Source organism: Littorina saxatilis, linkage group LG3 (assembly GCF_037325665.1).
Source record: "Littorina saxatilis isolate snail1 linkage group LG3, US_GU_Lsax_2.0, whole genome shotgun sequence".
In the NCBI taxonomy this organism is placed as follows: Eukaryota; Metazoa; Mollusca; class Gastropoda; order Littorinimorpha; family Littorinidae; genus Littorina; species Littorina saxatilis.
Genome location: NC_090247.1, coordinates 54,128,162 through 54,144,434, shown reverse-complemented (window position 1 = coordinate 54,144,434; position 16,273 = coordinate 54,128,162). Strand labels below are relative to the sequence as shown.

The 16,273-nt window shown below is 40.8% G+C and overlaps 1 protein-coding gene across 9 annotated transcripts in view; it reads left to right on the top strand.

Moving 5' to 3' along the window:
• Positions 1-16,273, top strand: part of LOC138962673 (coiled-coil domain-containing protein 181-like) — a 40,863-nt gene that overhangs the window by 11,099 nt on the left and 13,491 nt on the right. For 2 of the 9 annotated variants that reach the window (XM_070334585.1, XM_070334583.1), the window contains exons 1-4: positions 3,713-3,935; positions 8,618-8,808; positions 9,254-9,521; positions 12,604-13,246. In XM_070334585.1, the coding sequence (XP_070190686.1) occupies positions 3,872-3,935; positions 8,618-8,808; positions 9,254-9,521; positions 12,604-13,246 (1,166 nt within the window). In that variant the 5' untranslated portion in view covers positions 3,713-3,871. Of the gene's footprint in view, positions 1-3,712; positions 3,936-8,617; positions 8,809-9,253; positions 9,522-12,603; positions 13,247-16,273 lie in introns of those variants that run through there. The other 7 variants (XM_070334589.1, XM_070334588.1, XM_070334584.1 and 4 more) reach the window with 6 other exon arrangements.

Here is a 16,273-nt window from a genome sequence, read left to right as displayed (position 1 = left end):
TCAGTACCAAATTTGGCAAGATGGTGTATGATGACAAGGCCCCAAAAAACATACATAGCATCTTGACCTTGCTTCAAGGTCAAGGTCGCAGGGGCCATAAATGTTGCCTAAAAAACAGCTATTTTTCCCATTTTTCCCATTTTCTCTGAAGTTTTTGAGATTGAATACCTCACCTATATATGATATATAGGGCAAAGTAAGCCCCATCTTTTGATACCAGTTTGGTTTACCTTGCTTCAAGGTCAAGGTCACAGGAGCTCTTCAAAGTTGGATTGTATACATATTTTGAAGTGACCTTGACCCTGAACTAAGGAAGATAACTGTTTCAAACTTAAAAATTATGTGGGGCACATGTTATGCTTTCATCATGAGACACATTTGGTCACATATGATCAAGGTCACTTTGACCCTTATAAAATGTGACCAAAATAAGGTAGTGAACCACTAAAAGTGACCATATCTCATGGTAGAAAGAGCCAATAAGCACCATTGTACTTCCTATGTCTTGAATTAACAGCTTTGTGTTGCATGACCTTGGATGACCTTGACTTTGGGTCAAAGTCACATGTATTTTGGTAGGAAAAATGTGTAAAGCATGTGAGTCGTATGGGCTTTGCCCTTCTTGTATTCATTGATTTGGGCTTAATTTGGTTTGATGGAAAAGACCATACTTTGGGCGTTTCTACATTGTTTTTGTGTTTTTTTTGTAAACAGACTGAGAATAAATTGATGCCTTTTGATAATTTAGTCACACGCAGAGCTCACTCTCTTGCTCTCAGCTGATCTCCCTCTCTCTCTGTCAAAACCAGCTTACAAATAAAATAAAGATTTATTGTATCTCATTTCTCTGTAAACCTATACATGTGCTCTGTGCACACACACTCATGCACACACACACACACACACACACACACACACACACTGCACATACACACACACACACACACCTTTGTATTGATAGACACATGTGTTTATGAATTGATCTTAGCCATCTTAGGACTGAAGTGCATGCCTGGTCAGTTACCACTGTTGCCATGAGGATGGCAGGATCAGGTTAGAACTCCTGAGATGACAGGCAGCTGTAGAAGGGGTGCGTGTGTGAGTGTGGGGGGGGGGGGGGGGAGGTGAATGGGCAGGGGGTGGTGTTGTGAAGGAGGATGCTTGTTAGCATAGCTGCCAGGGTGGTGTATCCTTGGCGGATTATGACATTATTCAGTTATTCTGCAGAAAAACCAAAATGCTGGAGAAAATTTAAACTGTCTTTTCTGCAGCATTTCTGCGTAATGTCATCTTTCGCGAGAGCAACGTTTTTTTTCTGCAGCAAACCATTTTACTGCAGTAAATTTGAAAACAAGAATGCTGCAGTAAAACGGTGATGTTGTTTTACTGCAGAAAAACGGTTTACACTTTTTCTTCAGCATTTTGGCATTATTCAGTTATTCTGCAGAAAAACAGAAATGCTGGAGAAAAACTGTCTTTTCTGCAGCATTTCTGCATAATGTCATCTTTCGCCGAAGCAACGGGTTTTTCTGGAGCAAAACATTTTACTGCAGTAAAATTGAAATCAAGAATGCTGCAGTAAAACGGTGCTGTTGTTTTACTGCAGAAAACCTGTTTACACTTTTTCTGCAGAATTTTGTACTGGCTCATTATAATGTTGGAGCACGCGAGCCCCCCTCTGTCGAGAGATGGACTCATCCAGAATTAACAATAGTTACAAACTATTATACTATCCCAGGGGGCGACAAATACAAACGCTACTTTACAAGGTCGTTCGTTTTTCTCAAGAAAAACTGTGACAGACTATTCTGCAGTAAAACAACATCACCGTTTTACTGCAGCATTCTTGATTTCAATTTTACTGCAGTAAAACTGTTTTACTGCAGAAAAAAACCGTTGCTCTCGCGAAAGATGACATTATGCAGACATGCTCCAGCATTTCTGTTTTTCTCCAGAATAACTGAATAATGTCATAATCCGCCAAGAGCCAGTACAAAATGCTGCAGAAAAAGTGTAAACAGGTTTTCTGCAGTAAAACAACAGCACCGTTTTACTGCAGCATTCTTGATTTCAATTTTACTGCAGTAAAATGTTTTGCTCCAGAAAAAACCCATTGCTTCGGCGAAAGATGACATTATGCAGAAATGCTGCAGAAAAGACAGTTTTTCTCCAGCATTTCTGTTTTTCTGCAGAATAACTGAATAATGCCAAAATGCTGAAGAAAAAGTGTAAACAGTTTTTCTCCAGTAAAACAACATCTCCGTTTTACTGCAGCATTCTTGATTTCAATTTTACTGCAGAAAAACTGTTTTACTGCAGAAAAAAACCGTTGCTCTCGCGAAAGATGACATTATGCAGAAATGCTGGAGAAAAGAATGGTTTTTCTCCAGCATTTCTGTTTTTCTGCAGAATTACTGAATAAAGTCATCATCCGCCAAGGATTGTGGTGTGAGACAGATGTCTTTTCCATGGCGAGAGGCTTGCTGAGACTAAGGTTTTCTGCATGACTGCTAGGTGTAGAGTGATTTGTTCTGTTTATGATCATGCTGCTGGAACCTCTGAGACAGGTGTTTTTCGTGATGCGAAGTCTGTTTGTATTGTGCGAAGTCTGTTTGTATTGTGCTGTTGCACGTGGTTAATAGATTTTATTTTTGAAGCTTTTCTTCTCTCTTTTCTTTTGGGTGGAATTTTGTCGTTGTTGATTCAATTCCAAAGGCTGGTTTGGTTGTGCAGAAAGTTTTGTGAATAAGTGAATCAGAAGAAAAATTGGAAAGGACGGATAAGCCTGTATAAGCTGCTTAGTGACCTGACAATCTTTACTAATTGATTGATTAATTAATCACCAAATCTGCCGATATTACAATTCTTTGTTACCGATAACCTAAGACTGTTTTTACTGAATTTTCTGCATGCAGAAACTTGACTTTGTGAGCCTTTTAGAGCCCTTTTTTCTCTCCTCTTTTTATATTTTTATTTTTTTAATTTTTTTACAGCAGTTACAGTCATCAAAAAGGCAGCTATAGTGAAAAGAACGAGTATTGTGTATGCTGTCAGCGTTCTCAAGATGTTAGACTTACAACAGAATGGTGGGGAATAATATTACCTCACCCCGAAGAGGATCATTGATTTTTCTGTCAGGGTTAACTCCCTAACCTCTAGCTGTTCTGAGCACAGTGCCGACAATTGTCTCTCTTGCTGTCACTGTCAGCTATGCACTATATAGGGCATAACTGTCATTCTGCTATTGCAGTCCACTTTGGTGACAGGCACTCCCGTCTCTTGTGAATTGTTTACAACCTTTGCAAGAAAGACTGTGACAATAGTTATATGCACAGTTCACTTTTAGGGTATTTACAAGGTGAAAAACATTTGAGCATTGTGCTTGCAAATGTTTTGACTGGATGATTGCATGGTAACTCTCACTCCCCTGTTAACAGCAAACTTTTGTGTCAGATGCTCCATCTCTCGTGAATAATGCATGACCTTTCCTAGAAAGACGGTGACAGTACAGTTCTGCGCACTAGTCCACTCTTCGGGACTATATTTACAAGGTGGAAAACATTTACCTGATGCACTAGCAGATACTAGGTGATTGGTAACTGTCACTCCACTGTTAACTGCCAACTTTTGTGTCAGGTGCTCTAGCTATCTCTCGTGGATTATTTATGACCTTTCAGAAAAAGACGTTATCCAAATGGATCTGTGCAGTTGACTCTAACAGGGAAAACATGTGTACTTGCGCCAGGAGATCTATTAATTGCTGTTTGATCGCTTAAGCGCTGTTGATTGAAAACTTTCAAGTGCGGTTGCTAGGGCAGAAAACAAAACAAAACAGGCAGGGAAAACTGTGAAGGTGTGCGTCCCTTACAATATGGTGGATACAGCACGTGGGAGGGAGTCTGATGCTTTGAAGTCTCTGGCATGGTCCCGCTTTGGTGAGATTGACACAGCTGACAGCACTGAATGTTTGTTTTTGTTTTTGTGTAATGTATTAATTGGTTAGTGGTCTATGGTTTTTTTCTTTTTTGGGGGTGTTTTTTTTAAACTGATATTGATTGCCGAAATATGAAAACCTATAGCATGCTGAGAACTCTAGAGTTGATGCCACCAAATATTTGATTGAACTTGGTTAATCTGTAAATATCTTGGTTTTCCTGAAAACTGAAATATTCAACGCTATGTGATATCAGGTGGTATAGTCGTCATGGACTGGGTGATGCTAAGTCTGTGTGTTTGTCGATTGGTTGTTGCTCTTGTTGGTTTATGATTGTATTTTCGTTCAGTAATGAATAGTATATATGAAGCAACAAAGGATAATAAATCCAAAACAGAGAGAGCCACTATTTCAAAATTTAAACAGCTATTCAGTCTAAGTTATCTTCAAAATTTAAACAGCTATTCAGTCTAAGTTCTTCCAAATTTAAACAGCTATTCAGTCTAAGTTCTTCAAAATTTAAACAGCTATTCAGTCTAAGTTCTTCAAAATTTAAACAGCTATTCAGTCTAAGTTCTTCAAAATTTAAACAGCTATTCAGTTTAAGTTCTTCAAAATTTAAACAGCTATTCAGTCTAAGTTCTTCAAAATTTTAACAGCTATTCAGTCTAAGTTCTTCAAAATTTAAACAGCTATTCAGTCTAAGTTATCTTCAAAATCGTACGACGCAAAGCACATATACAGTACTCCTTTAATAAAGTATCAATTCGATTCTATAAGCTGTTCTGGAAAAAAAGCTTATTGCCAGACTGCTTCTTTTATAGTGCGCTGAACAAGTTTTTACTGTGAGATGTATAACTTCAGTCAGTTTCAGACTGCAGAACATAATTATGGGTAGTTTTGAGCTAGTTAGGACAGTGAAATCATGTGTTGTCAAACCTCAAAACAGTACAAAGTTTGGTGCTGGCAGAAAACAGAAAATGTATGTTTGTTTTTTGTTTGTTTGTTTTTTCGTTACAATGCCGACAAAAACTGGTTTGCTGGGTGAACTTATTTACATTCATATATAGGGTTCCACCATTTCTCACAGCTTCTCTTCATATCTTGATGGTACTTGGTCGATAATTTCAATACACAGACAGAAAATGTCAGTTCAGGCACCCAGGATTGTCAAAAAAATCAATGTTCTACAACGGTAAATTGATTTGCCTGAAGAGTGAATGGAGACCTGAGCTAAAAGCTTTGAAGGTTTATAGTCGCCTTCCTTGTAAAAAGGTAATGCACCTTTCTGTGTGAAAGGAGAAGATATCAGCGCTTCTTTGTGAAAGAAGCCTGAAGTATAGGTGAAGTCTTTCAAGGTTGATTTATTGCCTGTTGTAAAATGGAAATGTAAACAACTTGGTTGTGTTTGGTGTGCAAGGTCATTGAAAGCAGTAATGCGCTTTTGAGCAGTTATCACAAAATAGGCCTATAGTCTGTTGGAATTTGTGTGTATAGTCCTGTGAGTATGGTATAGAGAGTGTGTGTGTGCACATGGTTGTTAGTTAAGGACTATTTCAAAATATTGTATTGAATGTAAATGTTCTCACTTATACACTTTTAATCATGTCGGTATCAGCTTATAGAAGTACCGGCACGGTTGGCCTGGTGGTAAGGCGTCCGCCCCGTGATCGGGAGGTCGTGGGTTCGAACCCCGGCCGGGTCATACCTAAGACTTTAAAATTGGCAATCTAATGGCTGCTCCGCCTGGCGTCTGGCATTATGGGGTTAGTGCTAGGACTGGTAAGTGGTTGGTCCGGTGTCAGAATAACGTGACTGGGTGAGACATGAAGCCTGTGCTGCGACTTCTGTCTTGTGTGTGGCGCACGTTATATGTCAAAGCAGCACCGCCCTGATATGGCCCTTCGTGGTCGGCTGGGCGTTAAGCAAACAAACAAACAAGAGGCGAAGCCATCAAGGCTCACGTAATAAATCGACAAACAGTAACACAAACTCAATCACACACACACACACACACACACACACACACTCACACTCACACACACACACACACACACACACACACACACACACACACACACACACACAGAGAGAAAGAGCATAGGTAAAACTGTGCAAGAAAGCGAGACACTAGATCTAGATCTGTCTGTCTGCATGTAGCCTACTTACAGGGACACGACTGCCAACTAGTCTCGGCCCGCTCAAAATAATAATGACCGAGACTTTCAGTACTTCCTTCACGTGACGTCTAACCCTCTTACGTCATAATGTGACGTCAATGTAATGTGACGTCTTCAAATGTTAGAGTTTCTACCACAGACATACACACGCACGCACATACGCATGCACGCACGCACGCACGCACGCACAGACAGACAAAGTTACGATCGCATAGGCTACACTTACGTGAGCCAAAAAGCTTTGAAGTACTTTTTTTTGCTGTTCCAATAATTGAAATTTCAGTATTTTGCCTTGAAGCTTTTTTGTGGTTCTTTTATTAGACAGTCTGTTTGTCGGTGTGTCTGCATGTCTGTCTGTCAGTCTGCCTGAGCATCTCTGTGCAAGTGCGTTTGTGGTCATGCGATTTTCTTTCATCAGTTCAGAGTATTACAAAAGCGAAGCTTCCAGAAAACCAAACAATGAGTCATTAAAAAGTTAATCGCTGGAACCCAATCATGTTCTAACGTTCCATGCATATTTTTTCCCCACTGGCTGTTAAATCACTTTAGTTTTTTCTGAAACTACGCAAACATGAATTCTTTATGTGCATTGTCCATTAGGAATATTGCTCCAGGCGTGCAGTGTTGCGTGCAGCGATGGGAACTGCGGTAATGCTGTCAGAGGGAGTTTGTGCAGTGGAACCCCTTTTTAAGACCCTCAACTTAAGACCCCTCCCCTGTTAAAACCTTAATGCTTTTTCAGACTTTACGTTCTTCAGCTCTGTAAATTAACCCCCATTTTAAGACTCGTTCCTTTTTAAAACCTGAATTTCTCAAAATGTTAAAGGTCTTAAAAGGGGGGGGGGGTGGGGCTCCATTGTACAAGGCCTGTCCTCTGTCAGATCAATAAAGAGATGCCAGCTTTATCAGGAGGGCGCAGAAGGCTGGTTCAGTGGCGTTAAGTGGTTTACCAAGTTTCTCTGTGGGTCTTTAGGTCACTATTTTGGTGTCTGTCGCTCTTCTGACTAATTCTGTACTCAGTGGTTATTGATCCTGTCCAGGAAACTATTTGTGAAAGGGGTCAAGAATTCATTCTGTGAGGAAAGTGAAATGGCAAGTATAATGACTGCTTAATTACTCAAGTTAAAAGGAAGATTTAGCTTGGGCTTTATTTTCTGTTTTTCTTCCTGATCCAGAGCATAAGAAGTCTGCTATTAAAATAATTCTTCTGTTTAATGCATGGTTGTTTAATCTTGCTTGTTTAAATAAAAACAAAAGTTAAAAAAAGATCGTCTTATTTCGCAAAAACATCTGTTTTCATATTTAGGCAACTTTGTGTACCGAGAACTATACTGCAAATTTATTTATTTATTTATTAAGGAGATTTCAATAGCGCATAACTAAAAGCACTATGGGCTTAAAATGAATAACAGTTCAGTTATTTTAGTCACATGTGCGTACGATATGTGTACCGAGAACCAGGTTACACTGCAAACAGTGAAGTTATTTAATCACTTACCCCCTGCGGGTTAGGGGGAGTCCCATATTGGTTGGGACGATACAGAATTTACCCGATGCTCCCCAGCATGTCGTAAGAGGCGACTAACGGATTCTGTTTCTCCTTTTACCCTTGTTAAGTGTTTTTGGCTCACGTAAGTGTAGCCTATGCGATGCTAACTTTTGTCTGTCTGTGCGTATGTATGTATGTGGTAGAAACTCTAACATTTGAAGACGTCACATTACATTGACGTCACATTATGACGAAAGAGGGTTTGACGTCACGCGAAGGAAGTACTGAAAGTCTCGGTCATTGTTTTTTTGAGCGGGGCGAGACTAGTTGGCAGTCGTGTCCCTGTAAGTAGGCTACATGCAGACATACAGATCTAGATCTAGTGTCTCGCTTTCTTGCACAGTTTCACCTATGCTCTTTATGTGTGTGTGTGTGTGTGTGTGTGTGTGTGTGTGTGTGTGTGTGTGTGTGTGTGTGTGTGTGTGACGGAGTGATTGAGTTTGTGTTACTGTTTGTCGATTTCTTACGTGAGCCTTGAAGGCTTCGCCTCTTGTTTGTATAGAATATAGTCAATTTTTGTAAAGATTTTAGTCAAGCAGTATGTAAGAAATGTTAAGTCCTTTGTACTGGAAACTTGCATTCTCCCAGTAAGGTAATATATTGTACTACGTTGCAAGCCCGTGGAGCAAATTTTTGATTAGTGCTTTTGTGAACAAGAAACAATTGACAAGTGGCTCTATCCCATCTCGATCCCCCCTTCCCTCGTCGCGATATAACCTTCGTGGTTGAAAACGACGTTAAAACCAAATAAAGAAAGAAAGAAAGAAATTTAATCACTTTTTGTTTTTACAAATAGGTGCAGCTTTATCTTTTAGTTTCTTTGTCTGTGCTGTATTTGTGTTGGTGAGTACCGATTTTTTTTGTTTTTCAACTTTGTTTTCACCCACCGTCATCTTGTTTAGGTTTTAGTTTCTGTCAAATATGTTTATGTTTCCGGGTCATTTTTTGTTTCAGGTATAAAAATGGACTTGTCAGAGAGCAGCGAGAAACAAGCATCTGACCAACAGCAGAAGTCGAATGGAACTCCAGCCAAGTCTGATTTGGACTACGCGTATGAAGATGATTTTGAGGAGCTGGACTCCTTTATCAAGGAGAAATCAGGGGATTCTTCTGGGTCAAAATCTGCAACTGTAAACTCTCCGTCAGTGAGTACTGTTACATGAATTTATTGCAGAGCAAGTCCACAAACCGCAATCAGTTTTTTGCACAAGCTCCAGAGCACGTTATTAGAATCTGAATGGCAGGACTTAACACTCTCCCATTGCTCAGTAGTCTAGACTATCAGCCAAATAAATTTTTATTAAATTGTTTCATTGTTTAGCCATGTTTACACCCATGCGATTCAGCACTCTATTTGTTAGAAATCTGCTGGTAATCAATATTCGTATAAATGGAGATTGTTGATGGAAGTTTTGTTACTCTGTATGTGTGTAACTATATACGTGGGTGTATGCATGTGTGTGTGTGTGTGTGTGTGTGTGTTTGTTTGGAGATTGTTTAGTGGGTCAATTTCTCAGAATAAATTCACCAAGGGAAAGGGAGATGTTCAGCCTTATGTTCTAATATTACATAGCAACATCTTCTTTTTAGGACAACTCTAGCAAAAAGGATGTGTTTCACAACTCCGACTCCCAGCAGGAGAAGGGGCAACAGGAGTCATCAGACGAGACGCCCTCGAAGAAGGAAAGTTTGAGCGAAGACTCGCAGGAGCAATCTGCTTCCCTGTCGCAGTCCCATGACGACGCACAGTCTGATGACTCGGAGCCTGAACCTGAAGGTGACGTGTTGTTCACAGAGGATCAGCAGCGTGCCATGTTGGAACTTATGGCACAGAAACTGGACAGCGGCGATTACTCAGGTACCGTCAAGCCTGAACGCACTCCGGGGACATGCATGCTTTCACTGCCGTGGCTGGCCAATTTCCCAGCGAAAATTGGGTTTTATTGATCGGCTGCATGCATGCGACTGAGTTTTGTTTGTGTGTGTGTGTGTATGTGCGTGTGTGGGTGTGTGTGCTTGCATGCGTGAGTGTGTGCAGGTGTGCGTGCATATGGTTTGTTTTACAGCCGATGCAGGAAAGCATGCATGTCCTTTGTGCTCATCCAGATCTGAGGCCACTTTTCTGTGAAATACTGCAAGCAAAAGAAACACTATCACTGAAAGATATGAAACTGGAACAGAAACAGTGGACAAATTGTTGCAATGAAAAAACAAATCAAAGGGGGATCTGATGCGTGATCTTTTTGTTACTAGCTGTCCTTTGGGGTAACAGGGTTTTGATGGTTTGGTGTTGCAGTATTTCACATACACAGCATGGTTGGAGTGAACAGGCCTTACATTGCGTAGAATTGATAATTTCACCTGCCAAATTTGGTCACCTTGAAAGTTGTTCTCAGTTTATATTTTCGTCTTGTCCTCAGTTGAAAAAAAATCACAACACCAAAATAATACCTTTCCTTTCTAGAGGTGTTTTTTTTCACAAATGTTTACCTTTGTACAGCTCAATGCATTCAACAGTGCATTGAATGTGCAGTGTCTATTTAAGTGTCTATGGACAGTTTGATTTCAAAACATGTTTGTTTGAAATTCATTATTGAAAACAAAAGTTTCATTTGAATGGACATCATAATTACAGGAATCTGTTCACTTTTGCTGTGTGGCCTCGGAATGCAGTGAAACTTCTCTAAGATTTCTATATTAGTTTTTGAAAGTTTTCTATTCTCTTCAGCTGAATTATGTGGTTCTTATGAGTTCCTGTTTGCTTTGAACTTGTGGCTAAATTGCATCACAAGCTTTTCGTCTTTCTCGCCTAACTTACGCTGAAGGGGTCTACGTCGACCAAAAGAGTGGGATTCCCTGTAGGTGGAGTTCCTGGAGGGGGATCCCACAGGGTGGAGTTTTTCAATAAAACTTGCAAACCATACTCGAATTTCTAAGAAATATCAAAAAAGATTGAAAAACATAAAATTCTACCGATGTCGCCAAGCATCACGTGACTTTCAGCGATATCAGCGACACGCTACAGGAACTAAATCCCGTGGTATTCCCTGTATACAGGGAATTCCCCTCCAGAAACTCCACCTACAGGGAACCCCACTCTTTTGGTCGACATAGACCCCATCAGCCTAACTTGCAATTAAATTGAACCAAGAAAAGATGCATATTTATGCATGGACAACATAAGAGAATTTTCACTGTGGTTCAGGTTTGATTGTACTTGCTAATTTAGGGTTAATGATTTGTTTAATTAAGATAAATTTTTACTATACTTTTAACGTGTATATATATCATTGCGTTTTCCCCCCCCACTAGTTATGTAAATTCCTTGTCTTTTTGTCCTGCACACACATACAGTTTGAAGGAGATGCTGTGAACTTTTGAGCTTTCTCTATTAAAAAAGTTAGAGAACTGTGTATGTCTCTCATAAATGTTCTGTTTTTACATTTAGTCAAGTTTTGACTAAATGTTTTAACATAGAGGGGGAATCGAGACGAGGGTCGTGGTGTATGTGTGTCTGTGTGTGTGTCTGTGTGTGTGTGTGTGTGTAGAGCGATTCAGAGTAAACTACTGGACCGATCTTTATGAAATTTTACATGAGAGTTCCTGGGTATGATATCCCCAGACTTTTTTTTCATTTTTTGGATAAATGTCTTTGATGACGTCATATCCGGCTTTTTGTAAAAGTTGAGGCGGCACTGTCACACACTCATTATTCAATAAAACTTTGGCCAAGCAATCTTCGACAAAGGCCGGACTTTGGTATTGCATTTCAGCTTGGAGGCTTAAAAATTAATTCATGACTTTGGTCATTAAAAATCTGAAAATTGTAATTAAAATTATTTTTGTATAAAACGATTCAAAATTACGTTCATCTTATTCTTCATCATTTTCTGATTCCAAAAACATATAAATATGTTATATTCGGATTAAAAACAAGCTCTGAAAATTAAAAATTATGATTAAAATAAAATTTCCGAAATCAATTTAAAAACAATTTCATATTATTCCTTGTTGGTTCCTGATTCCAAAAACATATAGATATGATATGTTTGGATTAAAAACACGCTCACAAAGTTAAAACGAAGAGAGGTACAGAAAAGCGTGCTATGCAGCACAGCGCAACCACTACCGTGCTAAACAGGCTCGTCACTTTCACTGCCTTTTGCACGAGCGGCGGACTACGGTCATTGTGAAAAAATGCAGTGCGTTCAGTTTCATTCTGTGAGTTCCACAGCTTGACTAAATGTAGTAATTTTGCCTTACGTGACTTGTTATTGATCTCTCATCCCCCTATCACAAGCCCGCCCCCCCCCTCCCCCCCCCCCCCCCCCCCCCCATTCCAGAAACAAATGATATTTTTCTGTTGTTTTCCGTGTGTTAATATATATATATATATATATATAGACTATCAAAGATGTAATTGTCAAAGTTAAGTCAGCCTTTTCTACACTGGTGAAAAATTGAGATATGGTACCAAATAGCATGTGTAACCAGGGGTTTACAGTATTGTACCGGTAGATGTCCACTTATGCAGTTCTTAGTCCAAGCCAGCTACAAAATGTGATCCTGCCTTGTACGTAACAGCATCGTCCATGTTCCAGTGTGGGGTTTGCAGTATGGTAGATGTCCACTTATGCAGTTTTTAGTCCAAGCCAGCCAAAAACTTTGATTCGCAGCCTTGTACGTAAGCGCAGCGTTGGATGTCTTCATGCCGCACTCTGCTTTTAGTGTGGGGTTTACAGTATTGTAGATGTCAACTTATGCAGTTCTTAGTCCAAGCCAGCTAGAAAATGTGATCCTGCCTTGTACGTAAGTGCAGCGTCCATGTTCCAGTGTGGGGTTTGCAGTATGGTAGATGTCCACTTGTGCAGTTTTTAGTCCAAGCCAGCCTTGTACGTAAGCGCAGCGTTGGATGTCTTCATGCCGCACTCTGCTTTCAGATGACCCCCCGGAGTACAACGTCAAGGAGAGGTTGAAGGAGCTGAACGCCGAACTTGCCATGGAACCTGACCCGGACAACCGAGCACATCGCGTGGGCTTCAAGGCGGAGCTGGTCGACCTGGTGGCGCCCCCTCCCGATGTCAGTGACGATGAGGACTCGCCCAGAAAGACTCTGACTGACGGTGGGGACAAAAACAAAGAGCAGGGGGAGAAGGAGGAGAAAAAGAAACAGTTTGTGGTGGAGAGGGATGGTAAGTTTGATGTGGTGGCGGACAACGAGCTGACGGCAACAGAGCGTGCCATGTTTAACATCCCTGGCGAGGAGGAGGACTCTAAGGGAAACTCTAGCACTCAAAACAATCAGACCAGGGCGAAAAGCACTCGCAGAGACAATCAGACCGACGTCAACAACTCCAATGCATCTCGGACGGAGAACCAGCACCCAGCTCCGCCCTCCAAGCCCCGTCCCAACACTGCCAACGGGTACTCTCGCCGCACCGTCCGTCCCTCCCAGTCCCCCCGCCCACAGACAGCGTCTTCCAACCGCTATTCCAGCCACAACAGCTCTCTGCAGGATTTCAACTACACCTCAGAGTATGCCATGTCGCCCAACGAAAAGGAGAGAGCATACGAGAGAGCTAGGTGAGAGTTGATTACTAAAGAGAGGGATACAGCTATTGTTTGGTTAACTGAAAATGAGATTCAACATTTCTCCTTATGCCGTAGCTGTGAAACTGGAAAAGATGACCTAAGTGAACTTGACTTGGTTGAACTGAAAGTTTTGTGTGTTGGTTAACCTTTGCCGTGCTTCCTGGGTTCACCTGTACCCAGAGACACACTAAAATCATTGTAACTCTGGAACCATTAAAGGTATCGTTTTGAAATTTTAAGTATCTCTCACACACCTAATTTGCTCTCTGTCTGCAAATTTTTAGTGTGTACATGACAAAACATTAAAATTAATTGATTATGATAATTTACATAAACACTACCGATGGCGCGGGTTCACACAAACCCATACTTTTAAAGAGTAGTAGTGATTGTAACTATCCCTCTGCCGACGGCGCGGGTTCTGCTACACCCATAATTACCAAAGCGGCGGAACAGTGTCTGTCTGCCTGTTTGTCTCCAAGAGACTGTCTGTCTCTCTGTCTGTCTGTCCGTATCTCTCTGTCTGTATGTCTGTTGTCAGTTGCTCTGTCTGTCTGTCTGTCTATCCGTCTATCTGTCTATCCGTCTATCTGACTGTCTGTCTATCTGACTGTCTGTCTCTGTCTCTCTCTCTGTCTCTCTCTCTCTCTGTCTCTCTCTCTCTGTATCTCTCTCTCTGTCTCTCTCTCTCTCTCTGTCTCTCTCTCTCTATCTCTCTCTCTTAGTCTCTCTCTCTGTCTCTCTCTCTTAGTCTCTCTCTCTCTTTCTTAGTCTCTCTCTCTCTTTCTTAGTCTCTCTCTCTCTCTTTCTTAGTCTCTCTCTCTCTCTTTCTTAGTCTCTCTCTCTCTTTCTTAGTCTCTCTCTCTCTTTCTTAGTCTCTCTCTCTCTTTCTTAGTCTCTCTCTCTTTCTTAGTCTCTCTCTCTCTTTCTTAGTCTCTCTCTCTCTCTCTCTCTCTCTTTCTTAGTTTCTCTTTCTTAGTCTCTCTCTCTCTCTCTTTCTTAGTCTCTCTCTCTCTCTTTCTTAGTCTATCTCTCTCTCTCTCTTTCTTAGTCTCTCTCTCTCTCTCTTTCTTAGTCTCTCTCTCTCTTTTTCTTAGTCTCTTTCTCTCTCTCTTTCTTAGTCTCTCTCTTTCTTAGTCTCTCTCTCTCTCTTTCTTAGTCTCTCTCTCTCTCTCTCTTTCTTAGTCTCTCTCTCTCTCTTTCTTAGTCTCTCTCTCTCTTTCTTAATCTCTCTCTCTCTCTTTCTTAGTCTCTCTCTCTCTCTCTCTTTGTTAGTCTCTCTCTCTCTTTGTTAGTCTCTCTCTCTCTCTTTGTTAGTCTCTCTGTTTCTTTGTCTCTCTCTCTCTCTCTCTCTTTCTTAGTCTCTCTCTCTCTCTTTCTTAGTCTCTCTCTCTCTCTCTTTCTTAGTCTCTCTCTCTCTCTTTCCTAGTCTCTCTCTCTCTCTTTCTTAGTCTCTCTCTCTCTCTTTCTTAGTCTCTCTCTCTCTTTCTTAGTCTCTCTCTCTCTCTTTTTCTTAGTCTCTCTCTCTCTCTTTCTTAGTCTCTCTCTCTTTCTTAGTCTCTCTCTCTTTCTCTCTCTCTTTCTTAGTCTCTCTCTCTCTTTCTTAGTCTCTCTCTCTCTCTCTTTCTTAGTCTCTCTCTCTCTCTCTTTCTTAGTCTCTCTCTCTTTCTTAGTCTCTCTCTCTCTCTCTCTCTTTCTTAGTCTCTCTCTCTCTCTCTCTTTCTTAGTCTCTCTCTCTCTTTCTTAGTCTCTCTCTCTCTCTTTCTTAGTCTCTCTCTCTCTCTTTCTTAGTCTCTGTCTCTCTCTCTCTCTCTGTCTGTCTCTCTCTTTCTTAATCTCTCTCTCTCTCTTTCTTTGTCTCTCTCTCTCTCTCTCTTAGTCTCTCTCTCTCTCTTTCTTAGTCTCTCTCTCTCTTTCTTAGTCTCTCTCTCTTTCTTAGTCTCTCTCTCTCTCTTTCTTAGTCTCTCTCTCTCTCTCTCTCTTAGTCTCTCTCTCTCTTTCTTTGTCTTTCTCTCTCTCTCTTTCTTAGTCTCTCTCTCTCTTTCTTAGTCTCTCTCTCTCTTTCTTAGTCTCTCTCTCTCTTTCTTAGTCTCTCTCTCTCTTTCTTAGTCTCTCTCTCTCTCTCTTTTTCTTTGTCTCTCTGTCTCTATTTCTTAGTCTCTCTCTCTCTTTCTTAGTCTCTCTCTATCTTTGTCTCTCTCTCTCTCTCTCTTTCTTAGTCTCTCTCTCTCTCTTTCTTAGTCTCCCTCTCTCTCTTTCTTAGTCTCTCTCTTTCTTTGTCTCTCTCTCTCTCTTTCTTAGTCTCTCTCTCTCTTTCTTAGTCTCTCTCTCTCTTTCTTAGTCTCTCTCTCTCTCTTTTTCTTAGTCTCTCTCTCTTTCTTAGTCTCTCTCTCTTTCTTAGTCTCTCTCTCTTTCTCTCTCTCTTTCTTAGACTCTCTCTCTCTTTCTTAGTCTCTCTCTCTCTCTCTTTCTTAGTCTCTCTCTCTCTCTCTCTCTCTCTTTCTTAGTCTCTCTCTCTCTCTCTCTCTTTCTTAGTCTCTCTCTCTCTCTCTCTTTCTTAGTCTCTCTCTCTCTTTCTTAGTCTCTCTCTCTCTCTTTCTTAGTCTCTCTCTCTCTCTTTCTTAGTCTCTCTCTCTCTCTCTTTCTTAGTCTCTCTCTCTCTTTCTTAGTCTCTCTCTCTCTCTTTCTTTGTCTCTCTCTCTCTCTCTCTTAGTCTCTCTCTCTCTTTCTTAGTCTCTCTCTCTCTTTCTTAGTCTCTCTCTCTTTCTTAGTCTCTCTCTCTCTCTCTTTCTTAGTCTCTCTCTCTCTCTCTGTCTTAGTCTCTCTCTCTTTCTTAGTCTCTCTCTCTCTCTCTTTCTTAGTCTCTCTCTCTCTCTCTCTCTCTTAGTCTCTCTCTCTCTTTCTTTGTCTCTCTCTCTCTCTCTGTCTTAGTCTCTCTCTCTCTTTTTTAGTCTCTCTCTCTCTTTCTTAGTCTCTCTCTCTCTTTCTTAGTCTCTCTCTCTCTTTCTTAGTCTCTCT